Source organism: Doryrhamphus excisus, linkage group LG12 (assembly GCF_037039965.1).
Source record: "Doryrhamphus excisus strain RoL-2023G ecotype Guam linkage group LG12, RoL_Dexc_Guam_v1.1, whole genome shotgun sequence".
NCBI lineage: Eukaryota > Metazoa > Chordata > Actinopteri > Syngnathiformes > Syngnathidae > Doryrhamphus > Doryrhamphus excisus.
The window spans coordinates 3,308,209-3,330,652 of record NC_136368.1 but is presented as its reverse complement, the minus strand read 5'-3'; the positions used below and the strand labels follow the sequence as shown (position 1 = coordinate 3,330,652).

The window sequence follows — 22,444 nt, the reverse complement described above, 5'->3', positions numbered from 1 at the left end:
TTTGTGTTGTCATTGACTAATATATACATTTGTTTGATGATCTGAAACATTTAAGTGTGACAAACCCAAAAGAATAAGACACCAGGAAGGGGACAAATACTTTTTCACAGCACTGGAGATAAAAAAAAAGTGGATCAAATACACAATAGTGGGTCGGGAAAGCATAGATCATGAGCATTAAACACACACAAAAGAAAACAATAAATTCCAGTATTAATCTAACACACTAAGTTGGACGATTTACAACATAGTATCGTAGGGAATCTTGTATGTAAAGATGTAAAGATGTAAAGAAATGGTCATGCGATTTTTTTATCAACTTACTTTATAGATCTGTGATTGAGTGTTTACAGCATGGAGGATCATCTTAAGGATGGATGCAAACATGATAGAAGACTTGGATGCATGACATCCACGGATGCTTACAGTCCGGATGTGATTGCTTCAGGAAAATAAAAAAACAACAACATTTGGCTTGAGGAACACATATTTAAGGCGTATCTCGACATGCCTAAAGTAAAGGTGAGTGAAATTTTCAATGTTTAAGGCATCTGGTTTGAGAAAGTGTTTGGTGTTGCGTGTCCTCAAAAAAGAGGTCCTACATGATCAGCTGACTGCAGGAGAAAGCTGTCCTCTTCTGAGCGGGAGTCACGTTGAACGAGCTCGCCTGTGGTCCCTAAAAGCACCGCGGCCGGGCCGCCGCTTCAGGCGGCCAGGCGTTGAGCGGCCAGCTCCTCTGCGTCGTCTTGGTTCTCGTTGATCTCTGCCAGCGTGCGGACAAAACGGCTCCACTCGTCGTTACGTGGGACGGCGATTTGCTGGAGAAGGAGAACGCAAATTCAAAACAACGGCCGTGCAAATGCTGCATCCATATTTATGAAGGACACAATAACCATGTACATCTAAAACACTGTTATGCTGATTACATCAATACTGTAGTACTCTGACCTAAATACTTCGTCTTTTTACAGCTTGTTTGATTTTGGGAAAAAAAGGCTTAAAAAAATGTATACACACACTGGGCACCCTGCTTTTATAAATCTTGGTCTGAGATGCGTACATGGTGAGATCAACTCACTGAGCAACCACAAAACTATCATCTATTTAGCTTGATAGCTTCCTTCCTAGTCAGGGAACCATTGTCATGGTAAATGGATGGATGGATGGTTACTTTAACAGCCTTTGAACAAACGATTCACTGATTCACGATTCAGCTCCACGCATAATTACACAGCAGTGAGGGGGAACTATCGCTGTAGCTACGGAAGCCAATATCCAACGTCCAACATGAAACTAACTTCACCAAAGTACACCGTGGACATGTCTGCATGGGGCTGGTGCTTCTCTTCGTCTTGCAGGTGCTGGGAGTCGAGTGGCAACCAGCTTTGAGAGGCATTACTGGCGGAAGCCCATTTTATCCCATCTTCACAATACAGCAGGACATCGGGACATCACTAGTCACTGACTGACTCAAGACTTGAGTTTCTTTGACTCACGGGTTGAAGAAGACTGAGGTTTTACTGACTCCATGGGGCTCCACAGACACTCGAGCTTCACTGACTCACGGGTTAAAGACTCGCAGGGGCTCAGCTAAGACTTGAGTGTCACCGACACATGGGTGCTTGACAAAGAATTTAGTTTCACCGACTCACAAGTGCTCAACTGAGACTAGAGTGTCACAGACTCGCGCTGGTGAATCGAGTACCCAATTCACCAGAGTGAATCGAGTACCCAATTCACCAGAGTGAATCGAGTACCCAATTCACCAGAGTGAATCGAGTACCCAATTCACCAGAGTGAATCGAGTACCCAATTCACCAGAGTGAATCGAGTACCCAATTCACCAGAGTGAATCGAGTACCCAATTCACCAGAGTGAATCGAGTACCCAATTCACCAGAGTGAATCGAGTACCCAATTCACCAGAGTGAATCGAGTACCCAATTCACCAGAGTGAATCGAGTACCCAATTCACCAGAGTGAATCGAGTACCCAATTCACCAGAGTGAATCGAGTACCCAATTCACCAGAGTGAATCGAGTACCCAATTCACCAGAGTGAATCGAGTACCCAATTCACTTGAGTGAACGACTCATGAGAAATAGCTCGATGAATAAAGTACAAATAAACGCTGAATAAAACACAAGTAGCTCACCTTCTCCTTTCATTTAGTCCAAGTCTACTAGAAGTCAAATGACTTGATACCTCCACCAGGGAGACCAAACTAGACTTTGATGGATACAAGATATCATGCTTCACCTCTCCAACTTCATAGACCAGGACTCGTCCGTCCGAGTCTCCCACCGCAATTTCTCTTCCAGAATGAGCCCATCGGATCCTGTTGAGGGCCGGGTTCCCGTCCACGGTCACGCTGGCTGTGGGGACCTGGAAGACGGTGAAAAAGACACGTGGACATGGAGCGAGAAGATGTAATACATGCTTGCTGAAATGTGTGAGTGTGATACCTCGGTGTCGTTGTTGAGGTTCCACAGATCGAGGTGGCCCACACCGTCCACGCAGGCAAACACAGCCGGGTGAGTGGGGGACCACATGACATCGTATACGTAGTCCGAGTTGTCCTCAAACGAGTAGAGCGGCTTGTTGTTCTGCAAATGCAGCACATGGGTTAGATGATGATGATGATGATTGTGTTTAAGCGTCGGCTGCAGTCTACCTTGGTGCTCCACAGTTTGACTGTCCAGTCGAAAGAGGAGGTCACAAAGAGGTGGGAGAAGTCCAGCGGACCGGCGGCTGTGTGGCAGTGGATGCCCGTGATGGGCCCGTGGTGGCCCTCGAACATCTCACTGATGCCCGCTTTGCTGTGGAGGACACATACAGCATCAAATATCCATTGACCAACTTGCTAGATATGCTGAAGTTGCTTCTGGCCTCGCTTCTGTAATCTTTTTGATTTTTTTATTGGCCTGTGGCACTCTTAAAATATAATTTAAAAAAAACATTGACAAGAATAAAGGAAAAATATTAGGAGATCAAAAGTTACAAAATTAACAAGAAAAGTTGTAATTGTAAAACGAGAATAACAACAAATTAACCTCAGTTTACAAGCATAATGTTGAAATATTGATAAAAACTATTAATTAACTTAATAAGAACTATTAAGATGAAAAAAGTTGTATCATAAGAAGAAAGTGTACATTATGATAATAAAGTTGTAGTATTAGTAAAATAATCATTTTAGTAGCATGTGTAATATGAGAACAAAAGTGTCCTTTTTGGAAAATTATGTTGAGGAAAGTTATGATGTTATGGGAATAAAGTCATAAGTCAGTTGGTGCCTCGACTGCAGTCATTTTTAGCTCTTAATTTAAGTTCTTTATTTTTGTTTTTCATCAATTCTTTCTTTTTTTAATATATAATATGGGAGCCAAGCAACAACATTTTGTTGGCATTTTCACTGCCGTGGTTTTGCGCAATGACAATAAAAGAAGTCTAAGTCTCTAAGTCTAATAATACTAGGTGAATAAAATGTACAGAGATTGTAAGAAGTAAGTTATGATAAAAAAAACATGGGGAAAAAGGGCAAAGAGTGACGTTAATAAGAACAATAGGCTTTTTCACCTCCACGATGAAGCTGAGATGCAGTGTTTACAACTTGCTAGCATATCTACATTTACACATCATCAAAGTGGCAAAGTTGCATCCTTTCAGCTTTCAAAGCTTTCAGCTTCAGAGGTTCCTGTGTATCCTAGTCTACTTGCCTCCACGGTGGCTAATAAGTGGCCTGCAGCACGTTGCAGAGCTATTACCCAACTGCAGCTCAGATAATTAACAGCCAGGTAAATACTCAGCGTGAGTGATGCTTATGCATTATTAAACCGCAATGACAGTATCATGCTATCGCAAATGAGCTGGAAAATTATTCGGCCAATTACGGGAGGTAAATCTGTGAGCCAAGCAGTGATCCTGGACATTTAAATCATTTGGTCTCGGGCTAATTCGCCTCTCAGCGGGGGCTCGGACTTAAGCCGCATTTGCTGGAGGATCATCCGGCATGAGCGGGGCTGTTTAATGACAACAAGCTGCAGGTTACGTTCTCGCTGGGACAACGGGCTGTAAACAAAGTTTTTCTGTGTAGAAAGGGAGAGGGGGAAAAAATGATTGCCCCCCCCCCGCCGCCTTGTGTGTGGCCCCGTTAATGTTGAAGAAGTCAGCTGACAGGAGGGAAGACAAACAGGAGGCGACTTGGCAGGAGTGAAAACCTGAAGACAGCAGCAGGTCGACTGTTGTCACGCACCTTCCATGGCGGCACGACATGTAGACGGAGCCGTCCTCGCTGCCCACCACGAAATTGTTGACGTCCCCGAGAGGGAAGGACATGGAGGTGACAGCTACAGCTTTGGACTGCTTGAACACCAACTCCATGCTGTCCTGTGAGGCCAGAAAAATCACTTTTTTACGTCCACATCATCGCAATCCCACCGACACTTTGCACTTGGACAACGCGTGGGTCCTTCCTGGCAGCGTGGACGGAATGACAAATCACGCCAAGTTCGTTTTCTTTACACATGGCTTGCAGGATAAACGAGACAAAAGCCAGAGGAAACATCACAGCCAAAATGAATGAATTTATTTTGACGAGCGTTTGGAGTGTAATGTAAAGATGGATATGAGGGCTAATTTCTGTCTATGTTTACATCAGCATTAATTCAATCTGCTCTTTTTGACACATTGAAAGTAAGCTTCTTCAAGGTTTCCCTGAAATTATTTTCCAAGACTTTTTCCAGCTGCAACAGAGACAAGTTAGACCAGGGGGTGGCCAAGGTCCAGATATTAAAAAATATTTATATTGAACAATTTAATAAGAAAATGTTTTTTAAAAGCAGCAAAAAATGAAGAAATATGATGTAATTTTACAAATATAAAGTCAAAATATTAAGGGAAAAATCTCACAAATAAAATAATGTAATTTTATGAAAATAATGTTGCAATATTATGAGGAAAAATTATTTTCAACTCTAAAAACTACATTTTTGTAGAGTTGAAATATTAAAGAAAAATATTTTCAAGTAATATGACAAACTAAAAAAAATGAAAAAAGTGAAAACGTTATGAGAAAAAAGTTTACAGAAAGTTTATATATTTGGAATTTTTTTTTCTTAACTCTGCAAAAATGTGGAAAAAAAGAGCAAAGACTGAGGGTCGTATTAATAAGAAGGCAGCGGATGCGGCTAGAGGGGCCCAGCAGAGGTGGGAGAAAAGTTGTTGGCTTGGTCAGACCGGAGGAAACCAGTCAAAATTCTCCTGAAAGAAGGCGCCTGACCAGTGATTTTGAAGAAGTAAGTCAAATATTTTTTTGTGTCAATGTTATGGTTCCCCTTTCATATCACATAGACAAGGGGTCACCAATGTGGAGCCCCCCACCACTACACGAGGCACTTGCAAACCTGCTTTTCATTCAGGTTTTCAGTTAATAATGTGAGAAGACAAGAAAGACATATTGGATTGTGAAATACAAAATATGAGCTTGTGTTCACATTGTGGTGAAACAAGAATATTGGCTTTGTTTGGCTTGAAATAAGATTTAAAAAAATAAGATAAAAAAATGAGTAGCTCTTTTTCATTTTCATTTTGTAAAAGTAGCTCTCTCTGTCGCTCTCAAATAAAAGGGACTTTTTAAATTGCAACTTAATGACCATTTGAGAAACCCTGTCTTAAACAATGATGATGCATTCAAAATAAAAGTAATATATATCTGTCTAATATTGTGTGTATAACATGTGAACGCATGGTCAGAAGGTGCTGTCAAAGTTATTTCAGTCTGGATCAGGTCAAGATTGGTTTGTTTAGATGATTACACATGAAAAATCCTATTTCACATGATGGCTGTAAAATATAATACGATCAGCTTGTAATTTGCCGTGCTTATGTCACATCTTATTACATTTTGTTCCTTTGGATTGGCAAGAAATGTTTGCTTTGAATACCACTTTTGGAGTTGACTGGGTGTTTAAAAAAAAAAAAAAAAACTTATGTGGGTCAATGCTGTCTGTTCTTGCTTCCCTGTTTTTCTTTCCATGCTGAAGCGGTACCTGCGGCTGAGAGAGCATGTCCAGGCTCCAGGAGCACATCTTGCCATCGGTTGAGATGCTGATCAGGTTGTTAGCATTCTGGGTTCCAACCACGTTGACGCAGTAGACCGGGTGCTGTAGAAATGGCGGCAACAGAATTCAAAAGTGTGCAACATCATCTCAGTGCTCAGCACTTCTTTATAAAAAAAAAAAAAAAAATTATAAAAAAAAAAGGTACCGTATGAGCGGCTGCAGACAGGGGAGTCCTCTGCACCGGGGTCCTCTTATTGCTCCTGTTGTCCCACAGAACTATTTGGCCTGAGTATGTGCCCCCCACCACAACGTTTGGGTGGAACTTAGCGAATGCGGCGGACATGACGGCTGACTGTCAGAGAAAAGAGGAAGGGATGATTTGTGGTGATGGCAATGGTCCTTTTGAGACAACACAAGTAAGAAATAGTAGTTCTTAAACACACATTTAAACATAAATATTCAACCATGTGCAAAACATTTCTGTTGTAGTTTAAATGTATCTAGCATCGAAGTGACGCGCACCCGTAGCGTGAATTTCCACCAAGTAGGTTTGTTAACAGTGGTAGATGTATGCCTACATAGTTTTGCCAACTTATGGTGAATGAGATGTGTTTTCTGTGGGGAAAAAATGGACCCACAAATCTATGAATTTGCAGGGCCGAGAATGCTGAAACAAGAGTGTGCAAGGAACCACTGTAGTTGGATTAGGCCCTCTTCCACTTTTGGGATTTTGGGACTTTTCGTGGTTAAAAAAAAAAAAAGCTATGCACAAGAGGAGGTTGATTTCAAATGAACTCTGAAGCATGGAGACATTTGTGTTCACACTTCTGTTCCGTTGTATTGGGCTGAGCTTTGCGACTACATCCGCTCTGCAGGCGTCAACATGTGGTTCTACTCAAGCCGTCTTGCTGGAGTAGCCTGGAGGCACGCGGGATAATAAGGTTGGACAGCATTGGAGCGCTGCTGCTGTACCCCCCCCCCCTCCCCACGTGCTCAATGGAACATTGTGGCCCTTGTTTGGATGCATATGACGAACCGCCACTGTACCACACACAATTAAGCTCTGCTTCTAATCTGAGATGCCACTGAAGGCGTGCACCACGTGTGCACAGATAGATGTGGTACATGCGAGGATGGGAGGGAGAGAATGTAAGTGCTTTCTGTACCTGACAGTGGAAGACATACTCCGGTGTGGTCTTCTTGTACTTCATGTTCCACACCAACGCCACGCCGTCTGGCTCGTGAGGTGCGTCCACGTTGTTGTTGTAGGAAGCGACCAGCAGTTCAGGATACTGGGAGGACAACAAAATGAGTCAGCGGTGTGAGGGGGGGGGGGAGGGGGGGGGGGGGGGGTTCACGATTGAAACCCGCCCTGGTTCGTGCTCCTGAATCCCTTCAGAAGTAACCCTTTCCTTATGATGTATGGCTTGTTTAAGTCACCCCATCCCCTTAAGAACACCGGTTAAGTTTTTACTTCCTTTGATAACTTCAAAAAGGTGATTGCAGACATTAATGAAAGAAAAAACAAAAAGGGTAATAAGAAACCCTTCCCTGATGTAAACAAACAATTAACCTTGTGTTGCTTTGAATAATGAATATGAAACGCAGCGTCTGAATACACAATTCCAAATGAGAAGGGTATGGATTTCCCACTGGGCAGCTAAATGCTGCGTACAAAAGGCTGGCATTCAATCAGTGTCACAAGTCATTGCAGAATCATGCATGAAATAACTTTGGACGCCAAAGGAAACAAATCATTACAGCCCCCTGACTGAGTGACAATTTGGGAGGGACATAACTTTCATTTCCTGGGGGACCGGTGGCAGAAGTAAATGCTGTCAAACTCTAGCTACGCAATCATAAAGCATTGTATAGCTGGCCAAAGTTAATTTGTTCCAACAGTCAATTAGCTGCACCTTTGTACACCCAATTACCTCCGTTTGGGGAAAGCAAGTCAAGCGTGAATTAAACAAAGATTTAATTCATCAACAAAGACTTAAACTACACTCCTAATTTCCAGATTATTAATTACTATTCTTATATATGAGAATATAAGATGTATCCCTTCGATTTGTTGAGATTATATATGTCTACTAGGGCTGGGGGCCGAACTCTAATACGGTATTTGGAACGGCACAAATAATGACTTTTTTACAAATAATTAATTCAAACAAATACTTATACAAACAAAATATTTGTATTCGGGCACAATTAAAACATCTTATCAGAAAGCTGCGTTTCTTCGTGAGATCGCAGTGCATGCCCAGATAAGCCAACGAATGACTGTAATAGTAATTGACCGGGAGATTATTCCGTTGCGCTGCATTTGGTTGCTATTTACTTCTGCAGTTGGGCGTTCTCCTGTTGCCTCTGTTAGCATTAGCTCGCTAATGTTAAGGCTGTTGACAGTGTAACGTTCACATAGGCTTTAAGTAAATAAGGCTTGGGAACCTGATTTGTAATTTTACTTGGATACATATACGAATTGTTTTCACACCTCAATAAATACAAACAAAAATACAGGCTGTGTTGCACACGCTTACTATATATGTGGAACTTTTTATGTTTGAAAATTATTAATTTAGGCCAATTTGCTTAAATATGCATTTTCACTAATAATAGGCCATAGTCAATAACAAAACAGCTATCATTTATTAATTATCTTTTGAAAACCGTGATATAGCGAGGGAGTGATACTGGAACCGTGCAATAGTGACAGGAGACTGTACTATATGCAGGTTCATTTGCGGAACAAGAGGGGGAAGAGAAAGACCTGGGGGGACCAGTCCAGGCAGGTGACCACACGATGTTTGGCCCAGCGCTCGTCTGTGAATTGTCTATTGAGCGAAAGTTTTGCTCCAGCCTGGATTTCTCTGTGAGGAAAGAAGAAATCACCCAGAATAAAAACATTAAACATCCCCTTCAAAATGAAAAGTATACAAACATTCTTGTTATCAATTAATTACCCCTCCTTTTCCTCCAGGTCTCGGCCACTGTAGTCAAAGAAGAGGTCCACGTGCTCGGACAAAGCCCTCTCCATGATGCGAGTGCTGTGGTCGAAGAAATTCACAAACTCCTCCGAGTGCAGAATCTGGAGTTTCTCCTCCTCTGTCAACTCGTGGAGAACTACTGTATACAGGAAGACCTCATTTACATATTTGACATATTATTGTGTGGGTCATTTTCAATGAAGTAGTAAAGTACTGTGTTGTCAATATTTTTATGACCCATTTTTAACGGCTGGTAGGTTTCTCTACATGCATCCATGTCAAAAAGCCTTAGAAGAAGTGAATAAATGGTACATCTCCACAAATAGTACACATACAGTACCTTCCTCCTCCTCTTTTTGGTCGGGCTTCTCAATTTGAATCTCCACCACTGGCTGCTGCGGAGCAGTTTCTTCCTCTTCTTCCTCATCTGTTGATTGAATCAATGAATGGTTGGGTACTGTGCCTTATGACTACATACTGTATAACCTACTCCTGTTACTGGTTGAATGTTACCAAAACATATATTGTAGGGTTGGGAATGATGAACCGATGTGAATGGCTATCTGGCTTGACAAGCGAGAGATTCAGCAAACAACACGAGAACCTGGGCTTCCATAGATTACCGTGAATGAAGACGATGACGAATGATGGAAAAGAGTAGCAATACACACAATATAGCAATCTAATTTATCTTACTTGTTATGTATCATGTAAAACCAAGACAGAAACGACATCAAATTAAAGGCATATAATGAATACAGACCCACAACCCACCAGTACGAGCCTGAAGTTTGTTTTGTTTGATTACACGTTGACGCTTGCACAGATCCAACAATTATGGACACTAGCAGTCAAATGTCGTCAAATCTTACCTTTATGCATTCCCACCTCATATCAGCATTCAGGGCCCAATATGAGGTGAAAGGAAAAGGGGAAAGATACAGTATAGTAGTATAGTAGTCTGTGCAGCGCGGGAGAACGTTGTGTTCAAAGGCTGTTGAACAAAGTGGGACGGGTTGCTGTTTGCAACAAATAGCATAAACATGCCAAATTGTGGGATTTCTGTGTTTTGTGTTTTTTTTATCATTAAAAGTGCTAGTTCAACGCGGTGTCCAAGCGAGGCCACATTAAGAAGCTGATTTCAAACAATAATTGATGAATAAGACCATTCCGTGTTTTGAAGGTGACCAATCTCCAGCTCCATGTCTTAAAGGGGAACTGCAAGTTCTCTATTCCATCTCCATATGTTTCTTCTAGCTATTGACACATCGCTCCAATCTTCACTTCGATCATGTTTGTGTGGCTGAGCGATGTTACCCTGATGACGTCAAACCTGGAAATGACGACTAGTTCACCATGGTCGGCGCCATGAACTGTAGATGTCATTTTTGCTCATTTACTGTTTTGCTTTGGTAGCAATTTATTCAAACAATGTAGAACATAATTACTAAAATATATTATACATACAGCCTTTAATGTTTACAACAACCAATGTAACCGAAGAATCGTATCAAATCAATTCCCTCCGTTTTGAAGATATCCTTATTGAATGGTATCTCACACCATGTATCTAGATGTGTATCAAATCATCTACCACAAAGAGATTTACAACCCTAATATATTGTATACATATATACAACTGAATACTATATACAAACATGTTCATGCCTTAAAAGAGTTGTACACCTTTCTTCCACGTCCACTATTCTCTGCTTCCAATAAAAGCGTCTCAGTGTTTGCGGGCACTGCAAAAGACTGATTTTTTTTTTTTTTTTTGCACGCCTTGCATTCGTTAAGTTTGTCAAGCACAATGCTGCCTTTCAAAAGAGATGTCGCGTCTGTAAAAGCAGGAAGGTTGTCATTTGTGTTAAACGGACACGGCACGGCGGGTGTCTTGTTGTCACGGACAGCCCACTTTTTCCCCAGCTGTTAATGAGCCTTCAGCCATTCAAAGGCGAGGCCTAGTTGTCAGTGTAGCGCTTTTTGCTCTGCATCGCAGAAGCCGCTTGGCCCCCTCTAAAGGCAACAGGGCCGAGCAGGTGCCCGGGTGCATCCCATTGGTCCAGCCAGATGACGGCATGGTGCAAAAAGCAGATGGTGATGCCGGGATTGTCTTGTACTCTTCAGCGGTGGCATGGGGATGGGCACAGAGGTTTTTCCACCCGGCTGCTCCGAGACAAGCGATCCCCCGCCCCTGAACTGCAAAGTCTGTGTAATTACCATCCTAGCAGGAGGTCCTGAAACTTCTATTCAAGCGTAGATAATGTACAACAAACTACAGACTCGACCAGCTGGCAAACTGCACACTGCTTGTATCTATCTCTAAGCGTGTGGACGCACGCTTTCAAAAGACATCTCTTAGACACAGCACACAGCCCGCACTTGGAAATAATAAACAAAGTCATAATGAAAGGGGACAGAAAATCAGGGCTGCTTCATACACGAGGTTATCTTGGGCTTATGGCTAATCTATGGCGACAGCACCGCATGACAGAATTTCCTTCCCACTGAGATAATCTAAATGATAATGTCATCCGTCACTTTGTCCATCAGGTGATTTATGCCCTTTCCAAGATGGAAGAGGAGCGCTTTGGAAGGACATTATTGGGCACGCTGATGAGTTTACTGGTTTGATGACATGGGCCGCTTCAACGTACGACCGTATGCTCGGCAACCAACCAGAGAAGGTGAAAATCTTTCCTTTCAAGGGTCTCAATCAGGCTTAAAGGAAAACAGTAATCACTGTTTTTTAGCTGGACCAGACCGTGCGTCAGCCCTTTCCCTGGTGAGGCAGCCGGAGCAATCAACCTGCCAGGCATTAGGAGCGGATAGACAATCTGAAAATAAAGGGTATAATGCACCTGCCAGCCAAAATGGCCATTTGGAGAAAAGCTAGTGATCTTTGCGACCCCGGCGGGGATGTGGGTGTGTGTGTGTATGGGGGGGGGGTGTAGCGCCGAGCCAGGGTGGGTGGGGGTTATATTTAACAGAATTCACCCGGATCATCGATGTGCTATATACAGACACCTCCTCTAAAAGAGGGCCCGATCATGGCTTTTGTACCACTTAAGAAAGAAAAGCTTTTTTGGGGGGCTAAGAGGGGGGGGGGGTTGTGCAGTAATGACTGGTCTTCGCCGTTATACAACAAATTAAGGCAAACACAGCGAGTGATGTACAAGAATACCACTAAATGACCTTTGCTCTATGCTGCAGGTGTCTTCCTCTTCCTGGGAGTCGCCACAGCACAAAAGTGTGAAAGCAGCAGACGCAAAGCACTCTGCAAAGACCACGCAGCCTTTTTACTTTGCAACCTTTGCCACTAAGGCACAGTGCGGAAGACTGTTTAGAGACCACTTTCTTGTAAATGCTGCATATAAAACATTTGTGGATCAGAGCAAACAACTGCAAATTTCACAGCAAAACACCTAATGACACTTGCATAATAAACTTGGTTTGGAAGACCTTAGGTGATTGTATTGATGTCAAATGGACAGAGGGATTTAACAGAACCCGAATGATTTTGGTTTATTAGTAACACTGTTATGCAGTCGTCCCTGGTAAATTGTGGTTAATAGGTTCCAGACCTGGCCATGGTAAATGAATTGCCGCAAAGTAGGATTCAATATCAATACACACAATATTGGTTATATTATTTCTTAGTTATGTTATAGAAAACCTGTTTGCAAGCTAAATACATATTTTAAAGGGGGCATTTATTTGTAGTTTTCAGATACATTTTCAGATAATGAGATTTATGCATTTGGAAGTGAGCCTAGAAAGAAATTTGGGATGGCTCAAAATGCTCGATTTCAGAGGGTGTTGTAAAACTGTACTTTTGTGATGTCACAGAGGAGCGGGCTTCCTTATATGGCTGTGGCTGTAGGTGCTGTCGGTGAGATACGCTCTCTGCCCTCCCATAAGCTCTCCTTCTCTGTTTACGAAGCAAGCTCTAACACATGTTATTGTAGTTTGTGATTCCCAGCAAGAGAAATTTTTTTTCATCTGTCAACGACATTTCACACGGGACTGTTTTTGTGAACAATGGAGGTCAAATATCGGCCAAACTGTTGCTGATGCCAGAAGCAGCAGGCTCTCGCTGGGCATCAATGTTGGACCACAGTGTTGAACACGGTAGTCCCACAAATATGGGCAATGACCATATTTCCACTACCGATGCTGTGCCAAGATTGTCTACAGTTAGTAAATGTGGCGCCATTATTTTATGCAAAATATAATAGTTTGAAATCCTCTGGTTTCAGAGAGGATCTGGTTTGCTGTTTGAAATAGCTTCATTAGATCTTCATATCGCCTCTTTGTGGTATTTTTCTGTGATTGTAGGCTTACAATCTCATTTAAGAGATCTTGTGCCATGTCTTTTGTGCCGTCCTTCCTTGTGTTAGCTACTTGTTCCCGCAGTAGCTCCTTCATGGCGCCATATAATTGCAACTCCATCACATTCAACTTTTCACATCTTTGCCTCCAGGGACTCATCTGTCTCCTTGGATTGATTCTCTGGGACAGGATTTTCTTTCCTCGAGATGTGGCACTGTTGCTAAGCAACCGCTTAGAACTTCGGCAGCTAGCTCGACTTGCTAGCAGCTGGCGCGCTTGAGCTCATTTATGTCAACAAATCTGTACCTCACACTGGACAGTTCAAGTTAAGCTCAAGTGGAAGGTGTCTTGATCTTGTGATCAAGGCATGTTGTCAGGAAAGCTTCAAAATAGTTCCAAACTCTGGCAGCGAGAGCCTTGAATGTGCTTTCCTGTCAATGGGAAGTAAGTAGAAGTAGGAACAAAAGTATTGGGACACTGAGCCATTACACCTACAGTTTTAACCCAGTCTTATACCTGTATCTTTTGCAGAATAACCTTTATCTATTGCTGATGTTTTTCCTGGAGAGAGGTGGCTTCTATGCGCCCTTCTTGACACCAGGTCATCTTCCAAAGGACTCACGCATGCCCGATACCATTCCTAAGCAAGCGCTGCACGGGTGGAGCCCCAATCCCGCAGCTAAGTCACTTTCAGAGACAGTCCAGATGTTTTCTGTATTTTCCAGGTCACTCTGAAGTCTTCTTCACAACAATTAAACGTCTCTCCTTCAAGACAGAGCCCTCGTCAACACTCTCACCTACGTTAACCAGAAACTCACTAACATGATGTCATCCTTCTGTACAATGCAGTACAATGTTTTTTTTGGAGGGGGGGGGGGTTAAGTTAATTTTCATGACAAAAGAGGGACTTAGCAATTAATTGCCATCACATTCTGGAGTATATGCAAACCGCCATCATACAAACTGAGGCAGCAGACTTTGTGAAAATTATGTGTATTTTCCACCACTATGTAGTAGTGGTTAGCGTTCTGGACTTTGGCGCAAACGCCCCGGGTTTGAATCTCCACGAGTAATCATTTTGGGCATTCGTCAGGAAGGGCATCGGGAATATAAAGTGCTCAAGCCAAAATCAGTATGCGGATCAAAGCATCCGCTGTGGCGACTCAGAAGAGAAACAAACATTTGTGTCATTCTCTGAACATTTATATAGATGGATAGACTTAGTTTAGTGGCCATGACTGTAATTCTTGCAAACACGCCTTTATAGACATGATTTTCTGGGTCCCAGCCATGCTAGTAACTAACAAGGACCTTCTTCAGGCATGCATTCATACAACATTTCTTGGTTCTCTCTACATAAAAAGGGAGGTTAATATGATGAAATTGTGTTAATCAATAAAGCAAAAAAGGGGTGATGCGCAATCCCATAGAAAACTGCGGCTGAATCACAACGAGATGCACTAATAAGTAAATCATGATCACATTGCCCAATGAGTGACTACCCACATCTCTACATACAATAGGTATTATACGCATGAAGCACATAAAAGCCAACTCAATTCTGAAGTGGCACTCGAGATGAGAAGGCCGCTAAGAGCTTTTGTGATTTAAAGTTGTGACCTTGCTCTAAATCGACACTGATTAAAACAATCCCATTCTATTAAGTACTGGATTTGCTAAACTGCTGTAAATACCCAAAAGTCCCGTCAAGCCTTTTGTAGCACCACCCAGACTAAGCATTCTACATAACCCCTTCCCCCATCACCACCCTGCTACTAAGTCCGTAATTACAGCCTGTTGTGAAAGAGTACAGTGATTCTTTGTATTTGTATGATCAACCACGTTCCCAGGAACAGAGAAATACACCGACCAAGCAGTGAATAGCCTAAACCTGGCAATAGATGACGCTTATTTAAAATCTACACGATTGTTCCCAAACCCAGAAATAAACTCAGACTGTCCGGTCACCACGTTGGCGATAGTACAAATGGTCTTCCTTGACAGCTGCCAAGTGATTTAAGCCTTCAAGTCTTTTACTGCTTTCATTGAGATGCCTTGCACTGCGACAGCGGGATTTCTCGGCATGTCGGGGGGGGGGGGTCCTCCTCCCTCTAATGCCGCCGCCCGCTGACCTTGAGAGTGCCGCGCCGTCGCCTCCCTTTGACAACATGATAAATCGCTCAATCAGAAAACAGGCCTGACGCTAGACTGCACATCAGAAATGCACAGAGGGAAGCGAGCAGTGAGGTGGACGCGGGCCTCGTCGAGTGGCAGAAGAATGATGGCGCAAAAATGCACAGTGTCGCCGAATGCGTTTTGTTATGTGTGGCGATGGGAGAAGACAGGGAAGCAAGGGAGTTGATGAAATGATTACATAGTGGTGGCGAGGCGAAGTGGGCCTGGTGCTAAACCGCTGGCAGAAACCATCGCTGTTTAACAGAGTTTTACAATGTCCATTAAAGTCCACAGCAAAGAGCAATAAGGATTTTGCAATACTTTTCTCTTTTCACTGGCCCATCCTAAGCAGGCTTTCAGGGATGCTGAAAAGGACGTGTCCAATCATGTGAGTAAATTAACCAGACAGCCAAAATGACAGACTTGTGCTGGACGGTGAATTTGCAAGATCTGTGTTTGGACATCTTTCGGAGAGGAGGATGTGGTGGCGGGGGTGGTGGGGGGCAACCACAAATTTAGACATAATATGCCATTACAAAAACAGATAGATCCCATATAATAGATATAATAGAACATGGCTCATCACGTGGATACGAGAACATTTCCAAACATTGGATTTCTCCCCTCCTGTCTGTATCTGGTGTCACCCTGCTCATTAACTAAACCAAAGAGAGGGGTGGGACTATTCTGGATTTAAATTGCTGCATCGACATCATGTGTTTCCAGTAGGGGTGTCACCACACGAGTGATGTACAACGATCCACAGGAACAAGACAAGATTTTAAAATCAACTGTAATTAGGGATGCTCCAATCAGGGTTTTATGCTGCTAATTCAGATTCCAATCAGAGGCAATTGGGTAATTATTTAAAAAAATAAATAAACTTTTGGACAGATAGTTTTTAGCCTTTACTTTTTGTGAGACAATTTTATTCACACACCTGACATTAATTTGATGCATGTTTTGTTCCTCGGGGACAAGGCATTTCTTTTGCCCTGATTTTCTGTGAACACCATTTTGCGCTGCTCCGATTAAATGTCTTAGCGAGTGTTGACTGCCAAGATAAAAGCTCTTCATCCATATCCCCCCCCCCCAGGATTCCCAGTTCAGTGCATTTTTCTCGGAGATAAATAAAGTATCTATCTATCAGATGGCAAAACTGGGTCAAGTGGATAAGTTTGAGGTGGGCACGTTCCTTTTGTTGCCGTTTATGTCGCTACCACTTTCGAATCAATTCAGCATACTGGCTCGTTGGCGCTAATGTGCTAACCTTGCTCATAATTAATAATCCCACAAAGATGGTGGACACACCAGACGGGAAAAAAACAAATATCACCTTCTTTCTGCTGTGTCATGACAGGCGTCTGGGTCTCTTTGGTGTAAGACACCGTCTCTCGTGGAGGGAAGTCCACCTGAGTGACTTTGGCCATTCCCAGTTTGGGAGCTCCGCGCCTAAAAGCACATACAGATTCAAACACTGCAAAAACCATCAAACCATGTGGAAAAACAAACAAAAACAAAGCAAATCTCACCTCCTTACTAGAGGAATCGTATGCAGGTCAAAACATGGTTAAATGGGATGGCAAACTCCTCACATTAGTTTTACAGCTAAAGTTTAAATGATCAGACAGCTGAATTTGCTGAAGTGGAATCATCAAGTCATGACAAGTAAACATGCCATATATTGAGAGAAGGGAAAATGACCAGGAAAGGAGAGAAGAGAGTGTCCAGTACCCCAGCTCAGAGTCAGAGTGAAGTTGAAGAGTGGACGGGTCAGAGTCCCAGTGCAGAGTCCTGGTTAGTGTCACAGGAACAAGGCAGCATTAGTGAGAGACGCAGACGAGCATCCAGGACATGAAGCACGGGTTAGCATCATGGCGCATGACATGCACATTGACAAAACACTATTTATCTACACTGCAAAAAATAAAAAACAAAAAAGTTGGGAATAAAGTTTGCAGTTGTAGATATTGGATATCGGGAAATAGTCGATACAGCAAATGTCGAAATTCTCACCCAAACAAACAGAGTCTGAAACCGACCCCATACTGTGTTTATTTGCTGATATCTTCCAACAGTTTTTGTTGTGGTTCACTTGTGGTTAAATGATTGAACAAAAAGGCAACAAAAGAGGTGATCTCAGCATGCGGAGTTCTTTCTCAGCAGCACACGCAAACGTTGCTACAATCACACTAAAGTGTTCATACTCATAATGGCGTTGATGCACCATTGTTCCCTTGTTTGGGATGCTTGGAACATTACCATTTCATTTCATTTATACGTATATACACAGCAGATCCCGGCATACTCATGATTCAGCATTCGAGTCCCCACAAAGTTGTAAAAAAATATATACATTTCTCTGAAAACAGGACGTTTTGTCTGCACAAAAAGAAATGGTGTGATTTAAATCACAGGTGTGGGGGGGACTAAGCTCCTAAAAATTCTGCGACGTTGGCAGATCTTTCTTTGTTGATGCATGGAACGATGCTGGTGCCAGCAACTTATACAGTAATTTGTACAGACATATCAATTAATATACTAGGTATTTCAAATCGTGTGTGTGTGTGAAAGCATGATGTCCCTTTGGGCAGATGGGGGATGACATCTCAAATAGTTGAGAACTGCTGTCTTTGCAAATACCACATAAAGAAGAGCATTAAAAAAAAAAAGAATTCAATTTCTCGTATATACTGTATTTACAATTCAAATGAGGTGTGAAGGTGCCCACCCACTCACATATTGGAGGGTGGGGGTGCTACTCAAAATGCATAAACACACAGACCCAGCAAGGGTGATGACACACAGTGTTAATGCGCAGCCGAGACCCTGTCACACCAAAGGCTCAGAGTTGTGTAGAGAGGCAAGGAGGGGGTGGCAGCCTCGGGGTAAAAACATGACCTCCATGTGTGTAGGAAATGGCCATACCAGTGAGGGAAATGAGTCAGTGCTTAGATGGTGGGGGCCTGATGGGACACTGGGGGGAGCTTGAATTTCAGCCCAGGGAAGGGGCTCTAATTAGGGGTTAAGAAGTCCCCCAGGCATCACCGTAGCCTGCCGTTTTATTGTTAATTCAAGATGATGCTGAATCAATGGCACATAAATCACATAAACAAGCACTCGGATGGAATCAACTTACTGTAACATCTACCACTGTAATTCATGGTATCGCTTCCACAACTGTATCAGTCCATACTAAAGACAGTGTGTGAAATGTGGAGTGTGTGTGTGTGTGTGTGTGTGTGCGCTCATACCTTGGTCCCACAGCTCCATCAGAGTCCTGGCTCCCGGTCTCACTTGGTGTGTCTGCCGATTTGGCAGTTGGAGACATGGGAGGGGGTGCTGTATTAAAGATAAGAAAAACACATTTAAGCACAGCACAGAGACGATAGCAACCGTACAAATATTGTGATTCCAAATACCATGCACCTCTTGACAAGTACGAGGAAACATCTTCCAATAAGGTAAGTCAATTATTGTTTCAAAAAGTGCAGCAATGCAAAATGATAGTAGCATCAACACTCCAATTTGGGCTGTCTCTGTACTAAAGCTGTTTCTATGGTATGGTAACACTTTTTCTGTGGATCTTTTCTGCCACCTGCTGTTAGAAAAGTGACATTGTTTTTACTTGAGATATGTAACAATCCACATAAATGTCGTTTTTTTTAATATACAAGGCCATTAATTTAATCTTTCAGACAAATATTGCTTTGACATATCATATCTTGTCATCTTCTGCACTTCTTCACTCCATCTAAGATGGGAAATATGCACAGGACCATCATTGCTGAATCAAATAAGTCTTATACTTCTAATCTTATACTTGGTCATCATTTTTTTGTTTTTATAGGAGAAACAAAGGATAATTAAAACATTTGATCTGCTAAAACTATATATACGGTAGTCATTCCTCACTCTATTGTGGTTTTTCTACAATTAATAAATGATTGCTGTTTCATAGTTGACTATCAAAAATATGCATATTTAAAGAAATTGTACGTATTTTTATTTTCCAGCATAAAAGTTGCTAAATTAAGTAAAATATACCTAAAAGCCATTAACCACCGATTAATGAATGAATGTACTATCCTACATTGGTCACTGGTTGGGGTTTTTTTGTATGCTGAAAGGAGTTGATGCTGCAACCCCTCACCAATGGATTAGGCTTGAGAGCAATTTTAATGTATCTTTGCACAAAAAGCTGTTTTTCTCCCTCTTCTAGCCAGGAACTGATATTTTCCTGAAACTCTGTGTTGTACTGTTGATTAGTAAAGAAGATGAAAGACGAGAGTCTAATCTTTCTTTTGGTAGGTTCCATGTTTATATAACCATTGAACACAATACTCTGTGTGTGCCTAAAATGGCTGGTACTGAAGGGGCTTTGAAAATGAATGAGTTCACGCCATCAACGAGGGATCGCTGTACAACCTGTGGTATTTAACCCCCGATTTACCTTAGTCGTTTATCAACACCAATTAAGCAGTAAACAAACAGAGCTTCAAATATGAAAATATGATGTGAACAGATGAGAAGTCACTTACCAACAGGGACATCTGATGTTATGCCAATGCTTTGTAGCAGAGCATCAGCTTCCCGTCTCTTCTTCTCCAAGTCAGTGTCGTCATGGTGAACGATAGCATCTTTCAGCTGTTCCGCCTGTGTTATAAGCACAACTATGAATCCATGAAAATCATCACATGTGTACAAATAATGAAAAAGGCTGCAACCATTACTATGTACTGAATGTACAGTGGCTTAACACACATTTGCCATTCAGCATTTACCGCTCTGCATATTCTCAAATTGTGGCTCAAATTTTTTTTTTCCCCACAGAAAACACATCTCCCATTCACCATCTTCTATGATCAATAATTAGGGGGGAGTAGCTAAACATTTTATACTTTATATGTTAAGAGTGTGAGTGAACAAGGGTAACTGAAGAGAGGAGGGACGGGTGCTGGGGGCTGAATCTAATCTAATCATTACAACGGGGAGCGTGCCATGTGTCAAAAACAGACATGTTTACTATATGGGAGTATTAATTACCCATGACTTTCACCATTTGCTAGTCTATTTGCTAGTCTCACTCTCCTGTCTCCCTTTAAACCTACACATATGCATGTGGGACCAAACTGAAGGCTGAGTGTTCAAAAGTGCTTCTACTAATAAAGTGTAATAATAATAATCAGGGTTGTACACATGCATTTTAAATACAAAAACATGAAGTTGAGGTCACCTCTTTCTTTTTGCGCTCCTCCTCCTTCCTTTTCTTCTCCTCTCGGATCTGTGCCAAACGTTGCTTCTTCCTTTCAAGCTCCGCCTTCAGCTCACTTTTGTCAGACATGATGCCAAACCTGCATTTGAAAAAAAATTTGGTCTTCCAACTATGGTTCATATTCATATCGTAACAATTGAAATTGTCAGACAATAATACTTGACACTTTAATTATTGCATTTGTCGTTTGCGGCGGGATATAACTGCATATAACTGACAACTGTTTTTACAGTCTAATGCAGAGGGGTCCAACATGAGCTAAATACTAAAAAAAGAAAGGATGCAAAGGTGTTATAGTGTACATATACCAAGGGAAAAATGCATCTCAGCTATGTGATATGGTGAAAAAGCATATTTTTAGTATCTTTTTTTCATTATAACTTACTTTACCCCTGGTCTCGTACTTTGAAAATACGGTGATATGTGCTCAAATCACATAAATGATTAATAATCATTAACACACAGTTTGACAGTGTGTGTTTATCCAACATCAAACTGCAGGCCTGTCAACAGACTGCTAGAATTAAAGCCCCACCCTGCTATTCATAGCCCTCCCGGACGTGGCTAGCATCCCTTGAAAACAAAACACTACATGTTTATACTTACCACATGTGGGCATCTCCACATATAAAGTTAAAAGTTATTCAGAACATTTATTCCAACCACATCTCCACTCGAGACACATCTAACTGAGGTCCATTGTCTACATCACAGCCGCAGTTAGCCTGCCATGCTATCACTAGCTAGGTCTCGTTCACCGGTATACACAACACGAGCTAACACATACATAATATACACGTGTAGGGCTAGTAAAACATGTATTCATGTGAGCAAAATCTTTTAAAACGTTAAAAATTTTCATCGAAACAATATTTCATAGCGAGAGCAGTACCACCGGTTAGCTAACCCATGCTAAGGCAGTTAGCAAAAGCGAGCACTGCGGGGCTGTCATTCGCGAGCATCTTTACAAATAAAGCAACGTAGCCTAGCCAAACAGTGAGAAATAACTTAAATGTTAAAACTACCATACGAGGTGAAATGTTTAGCATTCTTCAAACCTTTGACTCCGTTTCGGAGCAGAAAACCTTCAATCAGAAGTCAAAACAAACCAGCAAAGTACGGCTGCCGTGAAGGGTCAAAATGGGGGATTGACGTATTCCAAAGCGGAAGTAATTGTTTTTTTTATACTTTTGTTATTCAAAGGCGAGTTTACGGAACAGTACCAATTCACTCATGTAAAGTAGCTTCAACATTGGAAATCTGAACTATATAAAATAAATATTGAAGCATGTGCGACGGATACACTTGGAGAAAAAAGACAGTGTAGTCAGGTAAAGTTAGAGCACAACAAATACAAAAATAAACAAATACACTACGGTGGATTGCTTATTTATGAATTGAATATTTTCATAGTTGGATCATCAAAAAAACTGTTTACAACCTTCTAAATGGTATTTGACATTAGAGCCCTCTAGCCATGCAATAACACCTTTACAAGTACACTTCTATGACCCAATATATTTGACATAATAATAGAAAAATAGACGTGGCATAAAGACAAGGCATGAAGGCTCCTTTGTACTACGTCTCATCAACGTAACAAGACTGACA

At 41.9% G+C, this 22,444-nt stretch overlaps 1 protein-coding gene across 6 annotated transcripts; it reads right to left on the bottom strand.

Annotated features, from left to right (window-relative positions):
- Nucleotides 1-294: 294 nt before the first annotated feature.
- Nucleotides 295-22,035, bottom strand: dync1i2a (dynein, cytoplasmic 1, intermediate chain 2a). 6 transcript variants are annotated; one of them, XM_078795363.1, is made up of 17 exons: nt 21,440-21,479; nt 20,795-20,912; nt 20,100-20,214; nt 18,813-18,900; nt 17,263-17,352; nt 16,895-17,010; nt 9,392-9,478; nt 9,028-9,187; nt 8,835-8,934; nt 7,228-7,353; nt 6,267-6,413; nt 6,050-6,163; nt 4,255-4,388; nt 2,674-2,818; nt 2,465-2,605; nt 2,259-2,384; nt 295-818 (listed from the first exon to the last, which is right to left on the bottom strand). In XM_078795363.1, exons 1-17 carry the CDS (start codon nt 21,442-21,444, stop codon nt 705-707), a joined length of 1,926 nt encoding a protein of 641 aa, XP_078651489.1. In that variant the 5' UTR covers nt 21,445-21,479; the 3' UTR covers nt 295-704. The 6 variants fall into 6 exon arrangements, with proteins under 6 accessions (XP_078651489.1, XP_078651491.1, XP_078651488.1 ...); XM_078795365.1 differs by having other exon boundaries at nt 17,293-17,352; nt 21,440-21,472; XM_078795362.1 differs by having other exon boundaries at nt 9,028-9,190; nt 21,440-21,466.
- Between the last annotated feature and the right edge of the window lie 409 nt (nt 22,036-22,444).